Source organism: Lygodium microphyllum, chromosome 19 (genome assembly GCF_053477565.2).
Source record: "Lygodium microphyllum isolate KBCC chromosome 19, Lygodium_microphyllum_v1.1.10, whole genome shotgun sequence".
Lineage (NCBI taxonomy): Eukaryota > Viridiplantae > Streptophyta > Polypodiopsida > Schizaeales > Lygodiaceae > Lygodium > Lygodium microphyllum.
This window is the reverse complement of record NC_141153.1, coordinates 68,786,235-68,813,725: the sequence shown is the minus strand read 5'-3', so window position 1 is coordinate 68,813,725 and position 27,491 is coordinate 68,786,235. Positions and strand designations below refer to the sequence as shown.

Below are 27,491 nucleotides of genomic sequence, written 5' to 3'. Positions count from 1 at the left end.
CATGTAACTTATCATCAGTGGAAGTGCACGGAGGAGCCATATGGAGAGGATAAGAAGAGAAGTAGAGAAGAGATGGAATTTAGAGAGGAAACACAACCAAAACACAAGCACAGACCGCAGAAAATGAGAGTTCACATGCAATACAACCCAAAATCTGATCAACAGAAGACAAAATCTGCTGCAGAAAGTCAAAAAATCAGTCAAAAACTGCCAAAAACAGCAAAAACGGCCTGAATTAACAGTCTCCCAGCCACGAGAGACGCTGAATCAGCAAAACGCAGGCTGTAAACTGCAGGAAAATAGGTAGAAAACTGTCGACAGCAGCTGCAGATGAAAAACGCAGGCAGCAGAGGGTGCGTAGGCAGCAGGCGATGGCAAAACTGCAAAAAACGCAGGCTGAAAACAGCCCCAAAACAGGTCGCCTGGCTGCGACAGCAGTCGTCTGATCAGCAGAGGTACAAAACAGTCCTGAAATCAGCAATAAAACACAGCAGAAACACAAATCCTGAAAACTGATACCATGTCAGAAGTGGAGCAGCGGTGGAAGCATAAACATGTGCTGAAATTAACTGCTGAAACACAAGACAAAAAGAAAAGAACAAGATATAGATGAGAACTCAGATGTATGCACGTGAAATGAAATCCATATATCTGAACACGAGACAGTCGCATACAACAGTGAGTCACTGGCTGCGTGGGCACTGGCACTGGCTCTGGCTCCTCTCTCCACAGAGTCTGCAGATGGTGAAGATGATGATGATGATGATGATACTGACTGAGGAGGAGCACTGGGTATAAATAGGCTGAAAAAGTGGGGAGCAATAATGCTGGTCGGACAGCATTAATGCTGGCCGACTGGTGCATAAAATGCTCCACTGCCACACCAGAAAATACCTAAAATACCTAATAAAAATGCCCAGCCCAGATCAAGCTCAGACTCACACATGAGCTGACAAATACTCTGCTAACACTTTTTTGCTCATGTCTTGGGACCACCTTGTGGTGGAATCCCAATTTAGGCCTTGAAAAGGGTTTATGCCACTTGCGATAGCTTTATTTTGATGGGATGCCCACTAAAAATTACATCTTGTCACGTGATTGGGCCTGCCTATTGTAGTAGCATTTTGGATTCAGTAGCCCATGATTAAGTCTCATCGATTTGTCTCAAGAGTCCAAGACAGAGTTTTGTTTGATTTCTGTTGCAATATTTCAATAGCAAGTCCTCAGTCGGCCTTGTCAGTTGTTAGGGTGTTCCAACTCACTTGAGGGATTTTCTTTCCATCCTCTATCTAGAGAAAGTGTTTGAATAGCTTTTCAACTTTTTCCCAAGAATTTTTGTGGAAGAAAAATACCAATCCCACGAAGGTGATGGTTGTGGTTAGGATAGACTTTGGGATAGTTAGCTTTCCTCCAAATGAAAGACGAGCCTCTTGCCATTTGGCCACTTTGCATTCAATCTTGGCATGAAACGAGTTGAATTGCTGCCTCGTAGAGACTTCAACTCTAATAGGGCACCCAAGTTACTTGAAGATTTTGTCCTAGGATCACCAACCTAAATCCATAGCTTAATAACAATCCCGAGGCTCGTTTCAGCGAATCAGAGTCTTCTTGAGCTAGTTTTAAGCTCTTCGCCTAGCATCTGTCTAGATTGCCATCTAAGCTTTATAGTGAAAGCACATAGGTGGGGACATAGCCATCTTTGTATCAATTTGATTAAAATTAAAGCAGTTTTTGTTCTTCTCATATTTGATGTGTATTCTTTACTCTTTGCTTTAATTTTGTCTATTGTGATGTGTAATTTTTTACATGGAATCGGAGCCCAAGGGGCTTTAAGGAGTGAAGAGTATGCAAGAGGTACGGGCTTCAATAGTAAACATGAGAAATGTTGGTCTACTACATTAGGTAGCAATATTGGCGCATTAGGTGGTGGTGGTGCTGTACCAATAATTCAAACATTAAGGATTTGTCCACCAATCTTCAATGCAGGCAAGTTAGATGGTACAAACTACACTTTGTGTATTAAAAGTACAACTATCCTTGATTCTTATGAGCTTCCATAGATGGTGCTAGGGATTGACCCAAAACCATAATCCACCCTCGATCCATGAAATTGGAGTGTTATGATTTCTTCAAGTATAGATCTTCTATAGATTTGAAAATGAAAAAATGCAGATATGTTGTGTGTCTTAGTTAGAAGTTGTTTTGACAGTGTTTTGATATTGATTTAGTATACAACCAAGGCATTAGAGGCTTGGAACGTACTGAGGAGTCGGTAGAAATGTGAAATCAAGCAAGGATTTAAAACTTGGAGAATCAACTAGCAGTAAAGAAGTTTGCTGAAGGAGAGAGAGCGTAAGCATTCATCATTTGGATCAAGAAATTGCACGACTGAATGGCTAGCCTTGGGATACAATAAATTAGTGAGGAGCTAGCTTGGAGGTATCTTCGGATTTGTCCACCAAAGTTTGATGGATTGGTAATTGTCCTAAATAGTCAGATGAGACCCCAAGCTTTGATGTTGGAGGAATTTTGTGCACTACTAATGGAGGAGGATTTGCGGTTCAAAGCTTGAGAAGGTAGCAATAGTGGAGATGCTACATTCTCGGCCAATGTGAAATTGCAAAGGTGGTTGCTCTACCAATGGTGACAAAAAAAAGACGAGTGGAAAGGGGACAACTAATATGTTTGAAGCAGAGTTGGAGTTATTTACAGCGACCATTGAGGAAGTATTTTTCTGGGTACAAGAAGTATTTACTACTGACTCATAGGTATTGGATAGTGGCGCTTCCCATCAACAAGAAAGATCTATATAGTTCTATGTAACCTTTGCAAGAATCCATTATTGTGATGGTTGGGAAGAATGCAAAGGGCCCTATTGTAAATGGTGAACTAAAAAATCTTTCAAATGTGTTGTATGTTCCAAGGATTAAGGGAAATCTATTATTAGTTGCTTCTATAACTGATCTTGGCCATGAGGTGAGGCTCACTAAGACGTGCATAAATTATCGATAGCGTTGGCAAAGTTGTGAGCAAAGGAAAAAGAAAGAACAATTTGTATGAGCTTAGTGCTCTTATAACCACTGTGGGTGTGGGCACAAGTAAACTTGGGTATAAAAGATTTGGTCATATTGGTTTTGTAGCGTTAAAAGGAGATGCATAAGCAAGGTATGGCTGCTTACCTACATGCAATGACTGAAATGAAGAAACCATGTGAGGCTTGTATAATGGGCAAGCAACAGAGAAAGGCATTTCCACAAGAAAGCAAGATCAAAGCGAAGGCTCCTCTAGAGTTGGTGCATACTAACTTATGTGGTAAAATGTCTGTACGAACCTTGTGGGTGTACTTCCTTCGTGATAAGGCTCAAGCTTTTGGTAAGTTTAAAGAATGGCTAAAACTTATTGAGAATGAAACGGAGTAAAGTGTGAGTCAACTTAAAGGCGTTTGAAAACTTTTGCAAAAGCAAAGGGAGTAAGTGTCAATTGATGATGCCTCAAACACCTTAGTAGAATAGTCTTGTTGAATGTTGAAATCGTATCATTGTGAAAATGGTAAGGTGAATACGTAAGTGGAAGGTATTGTCTAGTCTCTTTTGGGTAGGTGTTATTATTGTAGTTTACATTCTCAATCGTTGTTACATAAAGGCTCTCAAGGTCAAAACTCCTCATGAGGCCTATACTGGTAAGAAACTATCTGTCTCGCACTTTAGAACTTTTGGATGTGAATGTTATCACATGTTACAAAGGATAAGAGAAACAAGTTAAAACAAAAAGCACAAAATGTATCTTCTTCGGTTATAGTGATGAGCAAAATGCAAAGAAGTGTTGGGAATAAAGGGCCATCGTGCCTTTCATATGTGCACGGGTGTGAGCACACCCTTAGCACTTTGTACTTTCATACATATATCTATCTAAAAACCTAAAGTGGTACACTCGTCATTGTACCGAAAAACGTGTTCACTCACTACTCTGCTCTCTCGTACTCTCTCTGTCTCTCTCACATCGCGTAAGGTCTGTCTGCCTCAATCTCCGTGCCTAACCTTTCTCTACAAATTGGTATCAGAGCTGGCAAGAGATAGCCAAGGTGCTGCAGGAGCAACTGGTAGGTTGCAGGTGGGCTCGTATGTTGCAGGAGTCCGACGAGTTGGAGAGGTCAGTCGCCTGATGGTCAGACTACAGTTTGCAGTCGTCACTGCAGGGCACATGACAAGTCGTGGATGCTGGAGAGTAGGCGACTGTTGCTGTAGGCATTGCGGGCGACCAGCTGACGGGCGATCAGCAGTAGCTGACGGCGACTGCAACGATTGGTGACGGGCACGGCAGCTGCGTGACACGCGACGGGGCGACTGCACGGTGGGCACGGTGACCAGCATGTAAAGGCAAACAGGCGCACATCTGACAGGTCCGTTGACCCATCAGATTTCTTCAAAAATTTAATCTTTTTTTGAAATTTCTTTCACCCACTCACGAGGTATCGCGCGCGTAAGTACAAGATCTCAGATTTGTGCAAAATCAGCTTAGAAATTTGGGGCTTTTTCCAGATTTGGGAAATTTGATGCAAGACAAGCAAATTTGTCTCAGAAATTGCAAGAATTTGTGACATTTTGTCCCCGACATTTGGGGCTTTTCATGTACATGCACAAATTGGGCTGAAATTGACCCAATTTCTCGACATTGAGGCACATTGGACCTCGTGCAATTTGGGGCTTTTGCGATTTGGGCAAAATTTGTGTACCATTTGGTCATTTCATGTACATGCAGGTTGAATTCTACGCAATTTGGACATCAACACTTGGTAAAATTTGGGGGTTTTGCTGAAATTGCTTTGTTTGGCAAAATTGGACAGTCCTATGCATGACAGAGGAAATGCAGATGTGTGTTTGACGCTTTGAGTACAAAACTTTGGGGCTTTTGACCGTTCGTGTCAAATTTTATGCCCGTGGGTACATGTACAACAGAAATTGCAGCTGAAATTTTGGGATTTCTCATGTAATGTGATGCACATGCCCTTTGGAACAGCTGTAATCAGTTGGATACTGCTGTAGCACTTGGTTTGGTGCTTCTGAAAACTTAATTACAGATCTGAAATCTGTACTTCTACATGGTCATTTATTGCTGATTGGTACTTGTTTGTACCTTGGTCACTTGGGTGACAGTTTCGGCCTGCATTTACTGGTTTTTTGGTCACATTTGGGCTGAAAACCATGGCTGGCAGCAATGACAGCAGTAATTTGATGCATATAAAGAAGCTTGAAGGCGCACGTAATTTTGCAGTGTGGCAAAAACAGTGCTACAATATCCTGTTACAAAAAAAGCAGGCAAAGCCGATCAAAACTAAAGGGGCAAAGCCTGCAGATATGGATGAGGACGATTGGGATGAGTTGAATGAGCTTGCACGCTCAACCATAGAGCTATCGATTTCTGATGCCTTGCTCTTCAACATTAAAAGTTTGGATTCTGCATATGCTATATGGACTAGACTGGAAGAATTGTATGCACAGAAGATTGCTGCAAGTAAAGTGTATTGGCTGAAAAAGCTTATGGATTTGCGTATGAAAGAAGGTACAGCAATGTCTACTCACTTGAGTAAGTTTAACTCCATTTTCAGCCAGCTGGTTGCCTTGAAGTTCATGATTGATGAGGAATTTAGGGCTACTTTCTTGCTTTGCACTCTATCAGAGAGTTGGGATACATTCAGGACTGCTATGAGCAATTCTAATGTGATTCTTTTGTATGTTGATGTAGAGAGTGCTCTACTTATGGAAGAGATGAATCGGCAGAACAATGCATGTAGTAAGTCTTCCAGTGCTTTGCATACTAGGGGCAGATCATAGCAAAAGGGCAAATATGATGGCAAGGGACGCAGTAAATCACGTGGCAAAGATGTTGAATGCCATCATTGTGGCAAAAAGGGTCACTTTAAACGTGATTGCTACAAATGGAAGAAAGAGAAAGGAAAAGGCAAGAAGACATATGATTGCAAGGAAGAGAAGAAGGACAGTCTGCCTAAGAAGAGCAATGTAAAAATTGAAGAGGTGAATGTAGTCACTTATGACAGTGATAGTGGGAGTGATGTACTCTGTCTCTTCACATTTTGGTGCACATGCTCTACTTGCAGATATAGATGATGACATGCATACCTGGATTTTTGATTTAGGTGTTTCCTTTCATGTCACCCCTCATCGTGAGTGGTTTTCCGCCTATACTGGGGGTCGACATGGTGTTGTCCATCTTGGGGACAACTATGCATGTGAGATTGCAGGTATTGACAGTGTGCAGTTACAGTTTCAACATGGCTCTGTCTTTACACTTTAGCATATACGGCATGTACCTCAGCTCAAGAAGAGCTTGATTAGCACAGGGTAGCTAGATGATGATGGTTTTTCATACCACCTTTGGTGATGGAAAATGGAAGATCTGTAAGGGATCTAGGGTTATTGCTAGAGGTTGCAAGAGTGATAGTTGTATCCACTTCATGTATCTAGTGTGCGCGACCATGTTGTTGGCGTGACCGAGCAGCCAAGTGTTTCTTTGTGGCATGGCCGATTGGGACACATGAGTCAAACATGAATGAAAGTGCTTTCTCGTTTGGGTTACTTGCCTTATCTTCGTTATGCTAATTTTGAGCACTGTGATCATTGTATTTATGGCAAACATGCACAGACTTCTCACAAAAAGTCTCTTTCTTTGAAATCTTCTCCTCTAGAGTTAGTACATTCAGATGCATGTCAAATGGCAGGATTATCTTTAGGGGAAAAGAAATATTTTGTCACCTTTGTCGATAATGCTACACGGAAAGTATGGGTTTACCCTATTGGTAGCAAGGATGAAGTGCTTGACAAGTTTAAAAAATTCTTGGCATTGGCTGAAAATCAGAGAGATAAGACACTTAAGTGTCTTCGCTCTGACAATGGTGGGAAATATGTCCAAAGCCTTTCAGGCATTTTGTGACAGCAAAGGGATAAAAAGGGAGCTCACTGCCTCTCATAATCCACCCCAAAATGAAGTTGCAGAGCATATGAATCGAACCATATAGGATAAGGTCCGTACGATGCTGTCTCATGCTGCATTACCTCATGGTTTTTGGGCAGAGGCTGTTCTGACAGCCGTTCACTTGATTAATCGGTCACCAAACAAGTGTTTGGGGGGGGGGGGGAGTTCCCCAAGTGTGGTTGGGCAAGCCACCTTCATATGCTCATCTGAAAGTGTTTGGTTGTGAGGATTTTGTGCACATTCGTAAAGAAAAACACAGCAAACTTGAGCGAAAGTCTTGTAAATGCATTTTCCTAGGATATGGTGACGAGGGTGAAATGGGGTATAAATTGTGGGATCCCGAGAAAAGGAAAATAGTACGCAGCAATGTCGTCATCTTCCGGGAAGATCGCATGCACAAACAGCCCGAAAAGACTGAGGAGGTCCGTAGGGTTGTATTCCGGGAAGACATACCTTTTGGACAGCAAAATGTGCCCGTTGTACAACAACAAATACCTGTTGTAAATGAACTTGTAAATGTAGGAAATGATCAGCCAGCTATTGCCCATAAAAATGAGCCATTACATGTGCAGGAACAGCCAGGACAGCAAGCTGTTAATGCTGATTTGCAGGCTGAAATACCAGGACGGCATGCTGAAAATGGAAATTTGCAGGAATAGCAAGTAAACAATGACCATTGGGTTAGGAGATCGTCTAGGGCTACTAGACAACCTGACAGGTTTGTTCTTGGTGCAATTAATGTGGCTGAGTATGTCATGTTGACAGACTGTGGTGAACCGTCTTGCTTCAAGGAAGCAATGGACAGACATGACAGCAAGAAATGGTATAAAGCCATGCTGTTAGAGATGGAATCTCTTGAAAAAAATGGCACTTGGGACTTGGTGCAGTTGCCTAAAGGGCAGAAAACCCTTCCATGCAAATGGGTTTACAAGATGGTCACTTCTGGTTCCTCATCCAAGTGCAAAGCAAGATTGGTTGCAAAGGGGTACAAGCAAGAGCATGGAATTGACTTTGATGAGATTTTCTCTCCTGTAGTCAAGATGACTACATTGAGAACCATTTTGGGTTTGGTTGCAGTTGAGGATATGAAGCTCATACAGATGGATGTAAAGATTGCGTTTTTACATGGTGATTTGCACGAAGACATATATATGTTGCCTGAAGGGTTTGTTGAACAAGGGAAAGAAAAAATGGTTTGTAAACTCAAAAGGAGTTTGTATGGGCTGACGTACACCAAGAAGGCAGCAGATGGCAACCTGATTATCTTGGTTTTGTATGTAGACGACATGCTGATCGCTGGCAAGGATACTCATGCCTTGGATTCATTGAAGCAAAGTCTTTATGGCAGCTTTGACATGAAGGATCTGGGTGATGCAAATCACATTCTTGGCATGCGAATACTCAGAGATAGATCTAAAGGCTTACTCTATCTATCTTAGCAGGAGTATATCTCCAAAGTTTTGCAGCGTTTCAATATGGAGGGAGGGAAAACAATTGGGGTTCCATTGCCTCCATATATGAAATTTAGTGCAAAGGACAACCCTACATCTGATGATGAGAAGGCTGAAATGGCTAAGATACCATATGTTTCAGCTGTTGGCAGTTTGATATATGCTATGGTTGCTACACGTCCTGACATTGCTTTTGCAGTGGGAGTGGTTAGTAGATACATGGCAACCCCTGGCAAAAAGCATTGGGATGCAGTGAAAGGTATTATGAGATACCTCAAAGGCACAAAGGAGTTGTGCATCTGCTTTGGAAAGCAGAAGGCATCTGTTGTTGGCTTTACGGATGTAGACTATGCTAGTCATGCGGACTGCAGGAAGTCTACTTCTGGGTATGTGTTTACTTTCACAAGAGGAGCAGTCTCTTGGATCTCCAGGCTACAAAAGTGTGTTGCATTGTCTACTACAGAGGTAGAGTATGTAGTTGCCACTGAGGCATGCAAGGAGGCTTTATGGCTTTCACGTCTGGTGGGAGAGCTTGGCATAATAGAGTTACCTGTTCTCCATTGTGATAGTCAGAGTGCTATCATGCTAGCACGGAATCCTATCTTTCATGCAAAGACAAAGCACATACAGGTGAAGTATCACTTCATTAGAGATGTACTTGACAACAAGAGCATTGAGCTTGTCAAAGTGCATATAGATGATAATCCTGCAGACCTTCTCACGAAGGGTCTTTCAGCAAAGTGGTTTGCTCATTGCCGACAGATGATGGGAGTTGGATAGATATATTTATTTCAGCTTTGTGCATACCTAGACTTAGCTGATTCTTTTATCCTCTTAAGGCACATTGCCTTTAGGTGGGAGGTTGTTGGGAATAAAGGGCCATCGTGCCTTAAGGCACATTGCCTTTAGGTGGGAGGTTATTGGGAATAGAGGGCCATCGTGCCTTTTATATGTGCACGGGTATGAACACATTCTTAGCACATTGTACTTTCATACATATTACTATCTAAAAACCTAAAGTGGTACACTCGTCATTGTACTGAAAAACGTGTTCACTCTCTACTCTACTCTCTCGCACTCTCTCTGTTTCTCTCACAGCGCGTAAGGTCTGTCTGCCTCGATCTCCGTGCCTAACCTTTCTCTACAAGAAGTTCATAGTGAGCCGTGATGTGGTGTTTAAGGAGTAGCCACATACAGTGGAGAAGGAAAATACAAGTTCTTCCACTTTATCATCTAGCAAAGAAGTAGCCAACTATGAACTTGTCCCAAGAGTTGTCCCCATTCTCAAGGAGAAGGAAGTATTGTCTTCGGATGATGAGGAGAAAGTTTACCAATGTGTAATCATACCATTGGAAAAGCCATTGCCGCAATGGATGAAGCAACTCGATGGCTACAATAATCCTATACCTACCTCTGTTGAGGAAAAAGGAGATGGACGAAGATCTCAGAGAATAGATGAGCAAAGAAAGGCTTCTGCTCATATAGTTAATATGGCCTTGATGGCTGAGATTATGAGAGAAGTAAAGGAGCCAAATGACTTGGAAGAAGCACTTGCCGATCCAACGTAGAGAGCGGCTATGCAAGCTGAGTATGACAACATAATGAAGAATGATACTTCATAGCTTGTGGATCGGCTAGAAAAGAGGAAGATTATTGGCACCAAGTATATCTGTAAGGTAAAGTACAAGGATGATGGAATCTTAGAAAAGTAGAAAGCTAGATTAGTTGTATAGGGATTTTCACAGGTTGAAGGATTTGATTTTCAAGAATCATTTGTTCTAATTGCTAAAATGACTACTATTTGCATAATACTTGCGATGGCTGCTCATAAGAAGTGACTAGTTTACCAAATGAATGTTAAATCAACGTTCTTGAATGGTAACCTCAAGGAGGAGGTATACATGGTTTAGCCATCGGGTTTTGAGCTTCCCCATTTTGAGAATAAAGTTTGTAAGCTAAAGAAGGCATTGCATGGGCTGAAACAAGCCCCTAGTGCATGGTACCAATGGATAGATAAATTCTTCTTAGGCTTAAATTTCAAAAGATATGCCTCAAATGCTAACATGTATGTTTTTAGGGATGGTGAAAAGTTGTAGTGATTGTTCTATATGTGGACGGCCTTCTTATTACAGGTGACTATGAAGATACGATTCATTAGACTCGAAAGGCTACTATTGTGTGAGGATTGAAGTTTAGCAAGAGCTTGTTGGCAAAATCTTCATCTCTTAAAAGACATATTAATGGGAGAATTTAAAATCATTTGGCATCACTTGGTTTAAGGAGATAGCTACATTGATGGAGATCAATGCCAAGTTATCCATTGAGGATATATTAGCATTAGGAGACATTGGGAGGTACAAGAGGTTGGTTGACAGTCTCATATACTTGTGTAACACCAAGCCAGATATCAGTTTTGTTGGTGGTGTTTTAAGCAGGTTCTCAAACAAACCATGAGAAAGTCATTAGAAAGCTGGGATGTGGGTGCTCGGATACTTGAAGGGAACTCTTGACTATGGTATCGCATACAATACGGGAAGTGCTCTTGTGGGGAACTGTAACTCAAATTGGGCAGGTAACCACAATATCAGGAAATAAGTTTTTGGATATTGTTTTTCTTTGGGTTCAGGAATCTTCTCTTGGATTAGTAAGAGGCAACCAATTGTGGCACTGTCTTCTACCAAAGCAAAGTACAAGGCAGCTTATTTTGCTGCATGTGAAGCAGTATGGTTAAGGAGGATCCTATGGCATATGGGAATACAAGATGAAGATCCAACAGTGCTAAGAGGCGACAATCAGAGTTACATCACCATTGCCCATCTTGTTGCCTGATCCTAGGCCATGATCTGCCTATTGTAGTAGCATTTTGGATTCAATATCTCATCAATTCAGCCCATGATTGAGGTTCATGGATCTGTCTCAAGAGCCCAAGACAGAGTTTGGTTGAATTTCTCTTGCAAAATTTCAATAGGAAGTCCCCCATCGGCCTTGTGAGCTTTTAGGGTGTCCCAACTTACTTCCCATCCTCTACCTAGAGAAAGTCTCTGAAAAGCTTTTCCACTTTTCCCCAAGAACTTTTGTTGAAGGGAGATACCAATCCCAGGAAGGTGATGGTTGTGGCTAGGATAAACTTTGGGATAGTTAGCTTTCCTCCAAATGAAAGAGGGGCCTCTTGCCATTTGACCACCTTGCATTCAATCTTGGCATGAAACCAGCTAAATTGCTGCCATTGCTGCCTTGTAGAGACTTCAACTCCCGCAGGGCACCCAAGTTACCTGAAGATTTGTCCTAGCTTCATCAACCTAAGTCCATAGCTTAATAGCCAATCCAGAGGCTGTTTTAAGCCTAAGAAATCTTGCAGAGTTTTGGGTGCTGGCTTGTGACACAGAGAAAAGCAGTGTCTTCATAAACCTTAAGGAAGCAATCTATGGACTGTTTCTCAGCTTTGATTAGGTTTGCATTGTCATCCATGAAGAACAGTGCTGCAGATTGCTGACCCGAGGGCAAAGTGAGGCCCTTAATGACCCCATCACCTGCATCTCCCTTCCAATCTTCCCAAGTGGGGGTTCTGTGACAAGTGCAAACAGCAAGGGTGCAAGTTGATACCCCTGCCTAATTTTCCGTTTAAGTGCAAAGGGGGTAGTCTTGAATCCATTTACATAGACAGAGGTTGAGGCATTACCGATTAAGCTCCCACCATATGAATGAAAATTGACACATGTAGTGTGGAAATGATGATATCCAACTGATGCTATCATAGGACTTATCAAGGTCCATATTGACCAGGACGAAATCAACTTGCAAGCCCAAGGTGTAATCCATAGAGAGTGTTAGATTCAAAATTCAAATAGGGTCACATATTGTATGGCCATAAATGAAACCATGGCGATGAGGGTGAACTGCCCTAGCGTGTTTATCATCAAGGTGAGTGCCTTAGCGAGAACCTTTTAGGCTAAGCCCAACATGGTGAGCTGTCTCTAGTGGCTAGGTCTGCTTCAATCCACCACCCTGGGCACAGACTCTTCTAGGAGCCTTCCAGACTTTTTGACCCAGATGAGGAGATTGACTAAGTCATCAGCACAGGCCTCCCAAATCCATTGAAATACCTCTGGGGATAGCCCATCAAGCAATTTTCCATGTTTCATGGAGTCCACTATCTTCACCTCCTCCACAGTGAAGGGCTTTTCCAAGAGAAGGCACTTTTCAGATGGAAATGTACTGCAATATCATGAAAAAAGTCATGAAGCTTCTTCTCATAGTCTTGAGGCATAGCTGGCTCCAAGCCAACCATGGAGGATAGGTGTTATTTGAATGCGATTCCCTTGCTCATCATCAACAAAAGCAACCATTGCCTTTGCATGCTTCAATATGAGTGCAGTGAAAGAGAAATTAGTTGGGCCATCTCCAAGAATCCCAATCACCCCTGAGTTGGATTTTGGCTGCTTGGATGCAATGCTCCTCCTGCAGCTTCAAGAAGGATATAAGGCCATGTATCAACTTATGAAGGATTAGGTCATCAGGACAAACCTACACAGCTCGGAGAATCACTTCTCTGCTGCAGGAGGCAAGGTTGTAGTGCTTTCTCCTAGCTTCTATCTGAGCCTTCCCATGGGTTTTGCTACCTTTGTAATGGCATCCGAACACTACAGCCATAGATAGTCTGGGCTAACTGTAGTGTCATGGGCTCCTTGCTGGGTTTCCTTAAGGGTCTGTACAAATCAATCATTCTTTAGAAGTGAAGTGATGAACCTAAAGGGGTGGCCTATTCGTAGTCCTTTCAGACAGATAAATCTTAGATAGTGAAGAAGGATGTGGTTTGAGGCTGTAATCTGACTTAGTGTTCTAATCTTGAAACCCCACTTAGCTACTAGGCACTTAAGTTAGCACAGACTCTATCAATGTGGCTGGCTCTCCAAGTGCTCCCTGAATGTTTGTTATGCCATGTGTATCCAGATCCCTATTTATTTAGAGACAAGAGTGCCATGTCTCTCATACATGCGGGTTAAGTCATTCTATGCTTCTTTCTTTACTAGCATCATGCATCCACCTCTGTGCAAGTGATTAGATTCGCTGCATGTTGTTTCCAATCCCCTTCTAGTAAAGTGGGCTGATTATCCAGTCTTTCACCAATCCTCCTCCACTGGTCATTAGAGGTGTATACAAGTAGGACAGTATGGTTTTCTCCATCAACTCAGTTATTTGCTGCCACACATTTCTTGTCACCTGTCTTTCATGCAAAAGTGGGGTGGTTAATAGCTAGGAGTGTGCCTGCTTTAACCCATGCAGCATGTTGCTACAAAAATTTAAATCCATAATAAGAAATATCACTGATGCCTTCTTTGTCTAATTTGATCTCTTGCCAACAAACCCTAGGCTTGTCCCTGCGAATGATTCCATAATGTGCTTGCTTGTGCATTTCTCTGTCTAATCGTCTTATGCTCTAGGATACCATGGTGATCCTGGAAGATTCTCTGTGCCATTCAATAGCACCCATCTGCATAATCAAAGTTCTCATCAAGACCATCAATGGTTGTGTAGAAGTTGTGACGAGGGGAGTTCTTGCTAATTTTTTGAGGGAAACTTTCCCCTGATTCTTCTGCTACTTCATGTTTTGCAGGCCATGCTTCAGGTCCACATTCTCTTTTTGGATGTGTCTCAGAGGCATTGTTCTCCTGGGATGTGCAACTTTAGTTTTTTGTTGGTTTGCAGACTGCTGTTCATCATCGCGATCTTCGTTGGTACTTGAGATTGTTTGCCTTTAGCAAGATGTTGCAGCTTTGAATCTTTAGCCTTGTCAAACTACTGTTTCTCTGCTGTTCCATCTGCTACTTTCGCCACCTCTTGCTTCTCTGCATGCTCTGGGGGGGAAGACTTGTTGGGATATGCCTTCGCAAAGTGGCTGTATTCCCACAGTGATAGCAAGCATCAGGGAAGGGTGAGAAACAGACTTCAACAACCACTTCGAAACCTTGTGGGTCTATGAGTTCAAGGACTTCCTGAGGCTCATTTTTACGATCCCACTGGATACATGGTTTGCATTCTGACTCGAGTTTGCCCATTGGGGAAGACACAGCAGGCACGTACAGCACCTTGCCAAGCGCTCGGGTCAGTGTGTCAAGCTCGAGGGTCCTCTCCAATGGTGTGGCCTCTCTCTGTCTACTCACTGGGTCAATCTGATGAAGTCCTATAGATACTGATCTCCATGCCCATATAATAGGTGCAGCAAATCTGACCTCAAAGCTGTTCCCAAGCCTTGTAGCTTGGATATGCTGAGATATCCAGTGTGCGCTAGACTGCCAGCAGACACGGCCCTCCATGAGTAGGAACAATGGTCTCTAATCTCCATAATAGTAGCTTCTTCCATGGCTCCTCACCCGGAAGAAGGCCCTTGACAACGAGCTTTACCATCAGTGCTCTACTTTTACTATTTGGTTCAATAACCCCCAAACCACCCCTGGATCTAGGCTGGATGATAACATCCCGAGCTATCTTAGCCCTCACAGGACTACTATCTCTGCTTGACCAAATGAAATTCCTGATGAGTCACTTCACTTGGCCAATGCATGACCTATAGAAGGCCCAACAAGAAGTTGTGTACCACATGGTGGCTAGCAGAACCTGATTTGCAACTACTGCCCTGCCTGCTAGTGATAGTCTTGTTGCACTCCAATATAGTAACTTTTGTCTTATGCTAAGTAATAAGAGTGCCAGCTGCTGCTCTGAAGAAATATCAATGCCTACATGGCAGCCCAAGTATCTCACAGAAGTGCCACTCTCATGTGGTTTCCAGTCTATTTGCCGAGTATTGCAAACCCCAAATCCATAGGATTTGTGCCAGCTAATAAGATTTCCTGAGGCTTTGCAAAAGACCTCTATTGCAGCTTTAAAGGCCCTAAAATTCTCTTCATCCCCATCTACGTACACAAATGTGTCATCTGCAAACTCTACATCCAGCAACTCCTCAAACTCTGAATGGGAAGTCTGATGCCTCGAATACTTGTATTCCTATCCCTCAGGAAGGAGCTCATAGCCTCTGCAACAAATAAGAAAGGGAGAGGTGCAATGGGGTATCTCTATCTCACTTATCTTTGAATGTTGAATCTAGCATCTTTGGTCCTACCAATGAGGACTTGGCCCTGAGGTGATGAATATAGAGCTGATACACCTCTGATCCATTGCTTTGGGAAACCCATCCTCAACATGGTGCCCTCTAGAAACTCCTAATCAATTCTATCATAGACTGCCTTGAAATCAAGAAGCAAAACAATGAGATTTTGTTTGCAGGATTGTGGAAGAGCTATGGATTCCCGGAAGGTGAAGATATTGTTAAGGATGCTGCACTCCCGAACAAAACTAGTTTGGGTAGGGTAAATGAGGTCTGGCATCAAGAGAGATAGTTTGAGACTGATAATTTTGGCTAGGATTTTATATGTTGTTCCAAGTAAAGTGATTGGTCTCCATTGGGTGTTCTCTAGTCTGTCTCTGCTGCCCATCGGGATGAGATGATGTAATATGCCCGCCGCCTAAAATGTGGCCCCCCCCCAATCGCAAGGGGATAGAGAGGCCTTGATTTGCTGTTGCACGGGCACATAGAGAGAGAGAGAGAGAGAGAGAGAGAGAGAGAGAGAGAGAGAGAGAGAGAGAAGAAGAAGAAGAAGAAGAAGAAGAAGAAGAAGAAGAGGGAGAGAAAGGGAGAGGTGAGAAGAGAGACAAAGGAGAGAGAGAGAGAGAGAGAGAGAGAGAGAGAGAGAGACCCTGGGAAGGATCTCCTTCTCTTCTACTCCTTAGAGGGTGTCCATACGCGTCCTTTCTGCTCCCGTTGCCCGTGAACCCATACCCCGTTTCCGCGAGATTATCCTTTAATTGCAAGCTCATTTCGCTCCCCAATTGGCCCCTGCTAATCGAGTACAAGGCGCGGAAGCCTTGTGCGAAGTGCGTTTAAAAGAGAAGAAGATCGGGGATGGCACCCAAGCGGAAATTGTCGCACGCAGATGGCAATCCCTCAACGAGCAACGAAGCCTCGGGCAAGGACATCGCTACCAATTCAACTGCGATACCGGTCGTAAGTAATGTATTTCCAAATTAATAGATGCTTGCTTTGATTCCAGCATGAGGAGTATTGGATTGGTATTATGCCGCACAAGAATAGGACATTGAAAAGGATAAACTGTATCGCAAGTATTTGAAGGATTGAGTTTCCCAAATACGTGTATCAAGAGAAGTTAATTGTATTTAGATGCTATGTGATAAATTCATAAACAATATATAAGGCTTCACGCAGTGTCAACTTCCCGTCCTCGCAATAGTAGGTGCGTTTCCATCACTTCAAAGGTATATGTTGCAACTTGTATACCTGATGGATTGCATGGTAAGCAACTTAGTCTAGAAGAGAATCATTTTCGAAGCTCCAGACCTTTGCCCAGACCTTTGCCCAAGCTCTCGTTAATAGCTTATGTTTGATAGGTTGGGAGTCTTGATGTTGTGTGTAGCTAGTGCAAATAATAATCATTAGGATTAAAACTACGATGCCTTGAGAATCCTATTTGGGGTTGGGCTAGATGCAACAACAACTCTAGGGCAAGCGAAGAGCTCATGGATTAGGAAACCCTAAGTCGAAGGAAAGACCGATGCTTTTGTACTTGTTGGGAAGAAGGCTGGGTTGTCAATCAATGTAAGTGATTAATAAAACTTATGTCTTGTACAATATTTGAAACCGTAACATATGCCTTAGTTGAAAGAAGGGTATGTTAGGTAAATTTTACATAGAACCGCTCCTGATCCCAAGGGGGAGAGCAAATACGCGATGGAAAGGTTATCGCGACTATTCTTGCAATGCTTGGAATAGTCGCAATGTTTGGAAAGGATATCATTGTTTTTGTTGATTAATCAAATAACGTCCTAAATGCTTTTGCATTAAACTGATTATAGGGATGTGATTTGGATGATTATTCAAAGTGCTTGTGTTTGATGGTAAATGCATGGCAGGGGTCAGTGATGACAAGTTGTCATGGGAAATAAAGGAATGTTTTCTTGGAAGACGATATTAGGCTGATTGCCTTGATTGTGCTTAATTAGTCCAATCCATCATTCCCTACGCACTTCCTTGATGGTAGTTCTAGCAAGGCCTTGACAATCTCCTCCTTTGAGAATGGGGCTATCAAATGTATCCTCATGCTCTCTATGATGACTCTCTTGGTACTCTGTCATACAATCTCTTTATCCCTCTTCAATTCTGGAGGCCTCGTTGTCGTGCCAAAGCAATGGAATAATTTGTGGGCACTTGGCTTACCTCATACAGTCCTTGGGCAAGGGATCCATCTACTCTTCTAAGTCTCCTAACACCCTGTCTAGAGTGTCTAGGACCTGTGGTGGGAAAGAATTCTTTGTTCACCTTATCTCCTACTTGTATCTAGAAAGAGGCCCTTGCATGGTTCTTATACTCTGATCTGGCTTCCTTCATAGCATGTATTTCTTCTTTGGCCGCATAGATCCTCTCGGCCACCTACCTATGTCCTTATTGTCTTTCCTCCTCCCTTTCAAGTGTTGTCAATGAAGCTCTAGCAGCCCTCTCTCTCTCTCTAAGAGGTCCTTTGACACATTATTGTACATGGTGTTTTCAACATGCATACTTAGTGTTTGGTTAGATTTTTCTTTGTCTCTTCACATAAAATAGTAAAAGAAAGCATACATTACTATTTATAAGCATGCTCTTTTATGCCTTAAAATGAATTTTCTTTTAAAAGGGTGTGAATACAGCATTTATATGTTCAAAATCAACATGGAAGTTGTGTAACTTGCAGATGGGAAAACAATGGTGGATGTGGGGCAGGACATGATAGGACAAACTATCATGGTAAAGGTATGTTAGACGAGTTATAACCCATGTTTGAATTGGAATTGGACATATAGTACTAAATACCAAAATTGATTAAGAAAAGATATACAGCATTGTTGAGGAGCTATTAGGTTGGCACTGGCATGGTACAGGTAATGTGATAATTCTAGAAGAGCTACACGACATGTTTAATTTGGAACTTGTGTGCTTTCTTGCAATTAAAGTAAGAGACATTCATTCTTAAAAGAATAAAAAGTCATACCAAAAGTTGCAGAACTTGTACTTAAAGAAATGAATCATTCAATGCCAATGATATGAAGGGAAGTCTGATCTAAGTATGTTTCAAATATACTGTGTTACTGTTCAAGTTGATAACTCATTATAGTCTGTAAGCAAGTGGTTCAGCTGAATAATGTGGAAAGGTTATTCAAGAGAATGGGTGGGTCATCAATGCTGATTCAGGACTTCCTTTGAGAGACTAATATGTTTATCTACCTTCTGCTTTGTATGTCCCCTTCCTTGACCCTAGCAAACAGGCTCGGCTTGTCATTTGCTTGTGTCCTGTTTCCCATCATAACTGATAGCACTGGGCCAGGCTAGGTTTCAGGGCAGAGATCAAGCTGTGGAAGCTGTAGGTTCATTTCTACAATTTCCAATTGTTAGAAATGAGGCGTAGTGCCATGCCTACTAGTTTTTAGGTCAGATTGTATCCACTTTCAGCTTCACAGGAGGCTTTGATACATGCTTATCACTTTTTTTTTTGCACGTAAAATGTGGCTGATTATATTACTCAAAAAGCTGATTACAACAGAGTGCTCATGCTCAACAGACTAGCTGGAGCTGATGCAAAGTCACCAATACATCATGTATACAAGCCTCTCAAGGCGGTCTAGGGGGGATGGGGGCAAGAAGCCATGGGGGGGGGGGGGGGGGGTTATATCGCCAAATGGGGCTGCCTGCCTGCATCACAAAGAACAGACCCTGGCTGCCCCAAGTACGCATGAAGTGACCACGGAGCTCTTGACGAGCCCTGGACTCGCCTTGCACTTGACCCCATCGGCCGCAGAGGGAGTGGATGATGGAGGTCCAGAGTTCTGCTAAGGTCTCATGTGCTGAAAGTCTCTCTCCGCCGAAAGCCACTTGGCACCACACCTTCCAAATATGCCATCCAGTAAGACTCCCTATGATCTCCCATACCTCCGAGGGGTCTGCTGTGGGCTTGAGTACCTGGCGGATGGGTAGAGCCTCTAGACCGACCACTGCGCATGACCTTGCCTCGATCATGAATATCTTGTCCTGCATCTCGGCCTCATACAAAAGGTGACGGCCCTGGTTGATTGCCTGCCAACAGAAGGCTCCCCATGAGATACACCCAAGGCTAGGTGCTATACGTCGAAGGATACGGCATGCTCCTCTCCACACGAGCTCCGCCTCCTCACATGACCAAAGGCAGTGCTTTGGGGTTTCGAAAGGCTTCTGTGTGCAGCGTTTACAACCTCCCTCCTTCTGCATCTAGGCAAGCTAACTTTCCACCGCCAAGCCTCCATGTGCCACTAGCCATAAAAAATACGACACCCTCCTCGGCCTCTAGCTATCCCACAGGCGGTGCCAGAAGGTCCGTCGGAAGGGCTCTGTGATGCTGTGCTCCACCCCCAGTGCCCGCTGCGTGACGGCGCCCAGTCCATATCCTCCTGTATCAGTACATGTCTGCCAATCCTGGGCCATAGCCACTCTCCTGGATTCCACTCCAGCTCATCAAGTTGGTCTGCTCTCCCAGATCCAAAGGCGCCACTCCTTGAGCTCCTTCCAGAAAACATAGGGGTCCAGTCGTCAAGTCTTCCCTTGAAGACCCACCACTTGAATCCTTCTCCACGAAAGGGTGGCAATCCTCTCATCCTGCTGCCCTCTGTCAAGGGCCAGACGTCCCCCCCTCCTGAATGGCGAAGAAAGTCCCCTGCAGGGTGCCACCCACTCTACCTGCCACCCGAAGGGGGATGCCTGCTGGTGAAAACCTAGCTGCCCATACCTCCCCGAGCTCTATCGGCTCTCGTATCGGGGGGGGGGGGGGGGGGATAAGCCACTCCAGAGGCATTGTTGCGTCTATCTCTCTTCTCCTCAACTCCACTCCTCTCTGGCAACCTGATACTCGCTGCAGCACCTCCTCGTCCGCCATCCTGTACACCTCCCGCCATGTCTTGATGGTATGAGGCGGGCCGGCCTCCCACCCAGGCCACTGGATGTGGGGGCACTCACCTATCTGTGCCCCTTCCCGATCTTTGACCTGGAGGTTCCCAGATCACCGGCTGACGATCTATTTCCTCCTGGCAACCTGGGGGGCTCTGGATTAGGGCCTTACAAAGGCCCCGCCACATGCGGAGTAGACTGCGAAGGAAAGGTGATTTGGGCTGACGTGAAGATCCATCTCAGGGACGGCCTCCACTCGCCGCTAAGCCTCAGTTTACAATCTTGAAGGCCCTCCTGCAATAAGACCTTCCAGGTCTGCCCGCCTGGTGTGAGACCGCGGACAACTAGCTTGCCCAAGAGGGCCATACTCTGATACTCTGGGTCTATGATCCCAAGCCCTCCCTCTGATCTATGTCGTATGATGGTCGCCTACGCCACCTTGGCCTTGGAATCCCTGGAGCCATTAGACCCAGACCAAAGGAAATTCCGCACTATGCGGCGAAGTTGCACTACGCACGATGAGGAGAAGCACCAAGACGAGGTGATGTACCAGGCCGTCGCTAGGAGGACCTGGTTAAACACTAGGGTCGACTGGCTAGTGAGAGGTGAACCGTGCTCTAGTAGGTCAGTTTCCTCCGAATAGAATCAAGGACAGGAAGAAACTGTTGGGCATGAGTGATGTCGAGTCCCATCTGGAACCCTAGGTATCGGACGGTCTGCCCTTTGCTCACCCATATGAATCCTAGGTGGATGCCCCACTCCGTGCTGGAGTTCGGGTCTGTGAGGAAACCAACCAACTTTTGCTAGTTGATTTTTGCTTCCGTTGCAAAGCAAAACATGTCAAGAGCCAGCCTCACTCTCTCCAGCATCAACTCATCGTCCTCTATGTAGAGGCTTATATCATCTGCGTACTCTGAGTCTAACAACTCAGTGTCCTCTCTCACTGGAAGTCGAAGGCTGTGTAATCCGCTCACACGTGACGTGAGGAAGTAAGACATCGCCTCTGCGAAGAGTAGGAATAGGTATGGGGCTGGGGGGCAACCCTGTCGAACCGATCTCTCTAGCCGAAACTCCTCCCCTCGCCTTCCGCCTATGAGAACCCTGCTGGTGGCCGATTTGTACAGGCCAGAGACCCCACGAATCCAAGTGTGGGGGAATCCCAATTTCACCATGGTGCCCTCTAGGAAATCCCAGTCCACCCTGTCATAAGCTTTCTCAAAATCCAAGAGTAGTACTGCCAGTCTCTGTCCACTATGTTGAGCCCACTCTGTCACCTCAAAGAAGATAAATACATTGTCTAGGATGCTCCTATCCTAGACAAAGCCTGTCTGTGTGTCATGAATGATATCTGGAAGCACGGGGCATAGTCGCCTACCAATCATCTTTGCCAGTGCCTTATAGGCCACTGACAATAAGGTGATCGGTCTCCACTGGGATAGCTCCAACCGGTCTCCCCCTTTGGGGAGAAGACTGATAAGGCCTGCCGAGAGACTCCCTGGCATCTGTCCTGAGGTGAAGATCTCCTGGAAAGCCCTCAGTAGGGGATCCTTCACCACTTCCCAGTAGGTAGTGAAGAAGGCCTTAGAGAGGCTATCCTCCCCCGGGCATTTCTGCTCATCCTGTGTATGGAAAGTCTCCTCTAGTTCCTTCTCTGTGAAGGGGGCTAGGAGGGAGTGTCCCATCTCCTCTGTGACGAGGGATGGGATGTGATCCCATACCTGCTATCTACATCTCTGTCTTCTTGCTGAAGCTGGCTCCTGCTGAAAAAGGTGCGTGTAATAGTCAGTGGCAATCTCCATCATCTCATCTGGGCTAGAACGGGTCCTCCCATACTGATCTTGAAGGCTGCGTATCTACTCTCCCGTGGTGCGCGGCTGGTGCACTTGGAACAACTCCCTGCACACCGTGTCCCCCTTCCGCGCCTAAAAGGCTGTTGAGGTGAGGAAAGAGAACTCCGAGCGCTTGTCCTCTAGGCCAGCAATGGCTGCACGCGCGCGTATCCCCTGTGCTTGGAGGATGGGATTCCCTAGTCCCTCCTGCAATAATCTCTGCGTGGCTGCAATGTCCTGCCGGAGTGCTCTCTCCTCCTCCCAACACTGTTGCTTGGCCTGTGTGGCTGCCTCATGGCAGATTCTGCTTGACTCGGCTAGGACCTCTGCAACCTCCTCTGCTATCCGGTCCCTCCTATCCCACTCTCTGGTCCAAATCTGCTCTACGTGTCTCATCACCTCCTCCCTCCTATAGATCGAGTCAGGGATCCGACAGGATCGTGTGTCTAGGGCGGATGTTGGGGGGTCAAGTGCAGGAGAACCGGGCAATGATTGGATAATGTGGTGCCTGCCAACTGCTCAATCTGGCCTCCACGAAAGCCTTCCCACTCTCCCGCATAAAACCTGTCCAACCGCTCCAAGAAGACTCCATCTAGCCGCCTGTATCCCCAAGAGAAGTCCAACGACCTCTCCCTCCTATGGAAGGCAGGGTCTTTCGAGGCATCACGTGCTCCGACTGCAAGCAAAAAGACCTCCCATGCCTCCTGCTCCTCCCCAGCCATGCTGTAGTAGTTTTTGCCTCTGCCTTGCTGGTCCTCCAAGGCCTCCAGGTTGTTGAAATCTCCTCCAACAATCCAGGAGTCCACCTCTGGTTGTCCAGCTACGATCTCCACCCAGAACCTACTACGTGCCCTAACCTCCGTAGGGGCATAGACATTGAGGACTCCAATACACAAGTCCCCAATATCCAATGTGATCCTTAGAACCCTTCTTGCCACTATCATCCCGTGGTCTCGTACACAGGTGGTGAGACTCGGGCCAATAGAGGTGCATATGCCTCCACTCCTGCCGTGGGCACCTATGGCGTGCTCCCAGTAAGTGTGCGAGCTGCCTGGAAGTACCTTCCCAACCCATTGAGCCCGGGTGTGGGTGAGCTTGTGCTCCTGCAGAAGTAGGATGTCGATCCATCCGGCAAGGGCAGGCTGCAACTCTTGCCGAACAATCAACTTCCTGGAACCACGCGCCCCACTGTAGTGGAGACTATTCACATTCTAGGATGCAAGGTGTAAGCTCATGGGGAAACCTGTGATGACTGACCGAACAGGCATCTGTTCAGTGTGGATGCTGGTGATGAGGAGGAGAGACTATGAGGCATGCAAGTGCGCTTTGCCGTAGGTCTCGATGGTGAACTCCAGTCCCCCATGATGGCCCTCGGCCGGACCATAGGGGTGATAGATGCTCTCGGTGGTACTATCAATGCATCTATCAGCCATGCTGAGAATCGCGACTCTGTACATTGGTAGAAACGGGCCGCCTGTGCCGGGGGCCACTTGATCACGTCCCTCGGAACTCTCCACTGTGGAGGGGCTCGAAAGATAATGCTCAAGTGTGGGCCCCCGGCACGAGCCCACCAGTTAATGTCCATCATGCAACCTGACCATTGTTGTGCAAACAGTGCCAATCCTTCATCTCCTATCCATTGGGAGATGTGATCTGCCACCTGACTTCAACTCCTCCTCAATCTGTGTAGTCGTCCACTCCCCTGAGTAAGAGGACTGAAGAAAAAAGGTGTAGTTTGGTCCATCCGGTGGTGCTGGTAGATGGACCTTGCCCCTCCTTGACTTACGAACCTCGAAGATCCCCACCTCTAGAGGTAGTGGGAACTCTCCGCGCTCTGCAACTCGCAGGTAGGACCATGGGCCACTGCGGAAGAACTCTTGTGGCAACAGCTGTGCCTGTCTTAGGAAGGTGTGGCGGGTGGCAGGGGCGGATGAGCTGGTGGCTGTGTGGGAGGGGGAAGACTGCTGGTGTGCGGAGGTGGTAGGTGTGTGTGGCTCATCACCTCGTGTGGGAAGAGGGGGGGTGGGTTTGGGAGGGCTCACTTGACCTGGGTGCGGATTAGGGGGGGTGCTCGGTAAGGGGGGTGGTGGGGGGGAATACATGCTTATCACTTATGAACGAGATCTTAAGTTGAACGTGTTCCCTATTCCTCCTCACTTATGGGACTAAACTACTATTATGACCTGCTGTGTTTTGTTTTGGTACATGTCACCTACCCTCTCTCATCAGGTGAACACTCAGCCATATGTTAGAGGGCATCAGATGAACACTTAGCCATATGTTAGAGGGATGTTTATCTTCTCATTTTAGTGCTAGTGCCTGCTGTGGTTGTTTGAGAGTCTAAACTTTGTTTCTTGTTATGAGTCCAAACTTTGTGTTGTTATAAGTTGCATTCTTAAGCTAAGCCACTGCCAGATTGTCAAAGTTCACCTAATATTTGGTTTGTTGAATGATTTTAGTAGGTCATTGAAGCCAACAAAGATGATAGGAGGCTGATCTTTTCAGAGAAGCAGGCTGTGTGGTCAGAAAGTATAGGAAAGATCAAGGAAGGAGATGTTTTAGAAGGAAAAGTGAACAGTGTCACAGATTTTGGTGCTTTTGTGGATTTGCAGTTTCCAGATGGTTTGTATATTCTTATCTGTCATTCCCTTAAGATAGTCACAACCATCACTGAAGTGCACATTGTTATCAAGCATCAACGTTTCATTCATTTGATCATCTAGGCTGCTTGTTTGCCAACATGATGATACATCACTATGATCAGAGGCTTTAGATACTTTAAATTCACATAAATCATGTTATTACAAGATAGAAAGCATTGGTAAACTTCAGCATCTTGAAAAAAAAAAAAACTATAATATTTGTTCCTGACTATTGTTTAACATAGATTGTGGTCACAAGAGAGCTATACCCTTTTGAGAGAGTAGCTTATTTCTCCTAAGCTGCCTCATCAGATAGAGGAGGTACAGCTGATAATTGCACAGCATAGCTCCACAGATGCATCCATGTACATGGTCCACTGGCCTGTGTATGTGTATCTGCACACACACTAATACAAACACCCATGTATGTGTGCACTGACATGCACAAATACGCTTGCACCAATGTACATACATACATGATCAACTCAGTAAACTTGTTAAGGTTATGATGGTTCCTTGGATTTTGTTGTACATAGGAGTGGGGCATCAACTAAGCTATTTCACGAAAATAGACCTGTTACAAAGGACAGAGAGGAAAGGTTATTCAAAGATTGGCTTAAGCCTTATACAGACTTGAGAGATGTAAAACCGTTACTTTACATGGCTAGCTGGAGCATCACATATCCTGGAATTCGGCCACACTAGGCTTGCATGGTTCTTGAGCTCCCATCAGATCCACATGAAAGAGTCTCCCAATTGGTGCCCTCTTCTCTTTAAAGGGATAACATGGAAAAAGGCATAATTTTTCATGGTCAGCAGCTAGCTAGAGAATATCAGTGTCCTGAAATTTGGCCACATTAGACTTGCATAGTTCTTGAGCTCCCTTCAGCTCCCACATGCTGCTCTTGGATCTGCTATTGAAAGAGTGGTCTCCCAATTGGTGCCCTCATTTCTATAAAGCAACAACATGGAAAAAGACAAACTTTGTTTTTTTGGAGAAAAGAGCCTATTAAACACCTATGTTGAATTAGACCAAGGTAAAACAATACCAGCCATATATAGGATATTAGTGATAAAACAAAATAACCAAGTGGTCTCCTAGCTAACTGACAAGGATTGTGGGAATAACCAAATCTAGTAGTTTGTACTGCCACTATATGTGACTTGAGGTGAAAGAATGTGCAAAGCCTCCCTGCAGTTTTTGTCTATGCTCAAGCAGATGCGATGACTAAGAGAAAGCTGCCTTGATCCATCCCAGATTTTGATGTTTCAGCCTTTTTCCTAAACAGATTGACATGTCAGCTTTTTTCCTCTGTTTCACAGCTTTTCCCTTATGTGTACATAGCAAAAGTATGATCGACTCTATTGAATGCAGTGTCTTTGTCAAACCTTTAGTTTGTTGCCGAAATTTAATAGTTTTGTCCGGCTAAAAAAAGATCCAATTGATTTAGTGTGCTCTCTGCATCTACACATTAATTAATGTGCTAATGGACTTGCCCTTGTCCTACACAATTCACAAGATTTTTCACATAAAGTACTGCATATGATACTCAGTGCCATGGTAAGGATCAATGTGCCAGATTGGAACATCATATAAATCCCAAAGTAGATATACTGTCAGCAAACAATGCCTCAAATGAACATATAATACCATTAAGTGACTTCTACATCTTTCAACACAATTGTATTGAGAGAGTGGAGGTGCTACCACCCTCTTGAGCATCAATCAATGCTCTGGATCTTTTGGCTTTGCTGAACTTGAAATAGCCTTGACCAAAGTTAGCTCTAAACACTTCGTTTTACGTTTTTGAGAAAGTTTAAAAATGTCCAAATTCCATCTTCATGATTTTCCATGAGAAACCCTACCAACATGGCTGATAGGTAAAGTTGCAACTAGTGAGGTGAATCTGCTAAGTGACCCTCCAAGTACTTTGCATCTCTATCATTGATAATAGATTGAGGTGTCCCATTATGTGAAATGAACCTTCCTTCTGAGAGAGGATGGTAAAACTTGATCAAGCACTTAATTAAAACAATTAACAAATGAACATAAACTGAAATGCACACTTTATCATAATATTCTTGGACATTGAACACCCTCTTGGCCTCAAAATTGGCACCCTCTTGTTATCACAACTGATCAACAAGCCTTTTGGGCAATTTGCCCCTTTATCTTTACCCAAGACTTGTACAAATGGGAATACAAACTGGCCAAATGCTGCCCCAAATCAAGTGGGATGGGCTGGGCATCTGAAATTCTTAATAATTCCTTGAATTTCAGTTGTTGATTTCATTGTACGATGTCTCTATGTGCTAGTATGGTCCCAAGGTGACTGCTAAACCCTAATTTTTGCTGAGAATTAGAGTTTACAATAAAAATCTCACTGTTGTTTACCAAATTTGGTTGAAAACACCTCCAAATGGCTGAGAAATGCTGAGATACTTAGAAAATGGACTAGAGAAGGTGGGAGAATGCTGAGAAGAGATAAAATTCAGAGTTTCCATGCGAGAGAACCTTCAAAACTACTTGTTGCTTGCCTTGATCAGCATTAAATGCTATTGC

The 27,491-nt window shown here is 44.5% G+C and overlaps 1 protein-coding gene across 2 annotated transcripts in view; it reads left to right on the top strand.

The window, feature by feature from the left end:
- LOC148019992 (Nucleic acid-binding proteins superfamily) overlaps positions 1–27,491 on the top strand; it is a 66,137-nt gene that overhangs the window by 9,159 nt on the left and 29,487 nt on the right. For both annotated transcript variants that reach the window (XM_087700236.1, XM_087700237.1), the window contains exons 3-4: positions 18,239–18,297; positions 24,749–24,908. In XM_087700236.1, the coding sequence (XP_087556362.1) occupies positions 18,239–18,297; positions 24,749–24,908 (219 nt within the window). The remainder of the gene's footprint in view (positions 1–18,238; positions 18,298–24,748; positions 24,909–27,491) is intronic.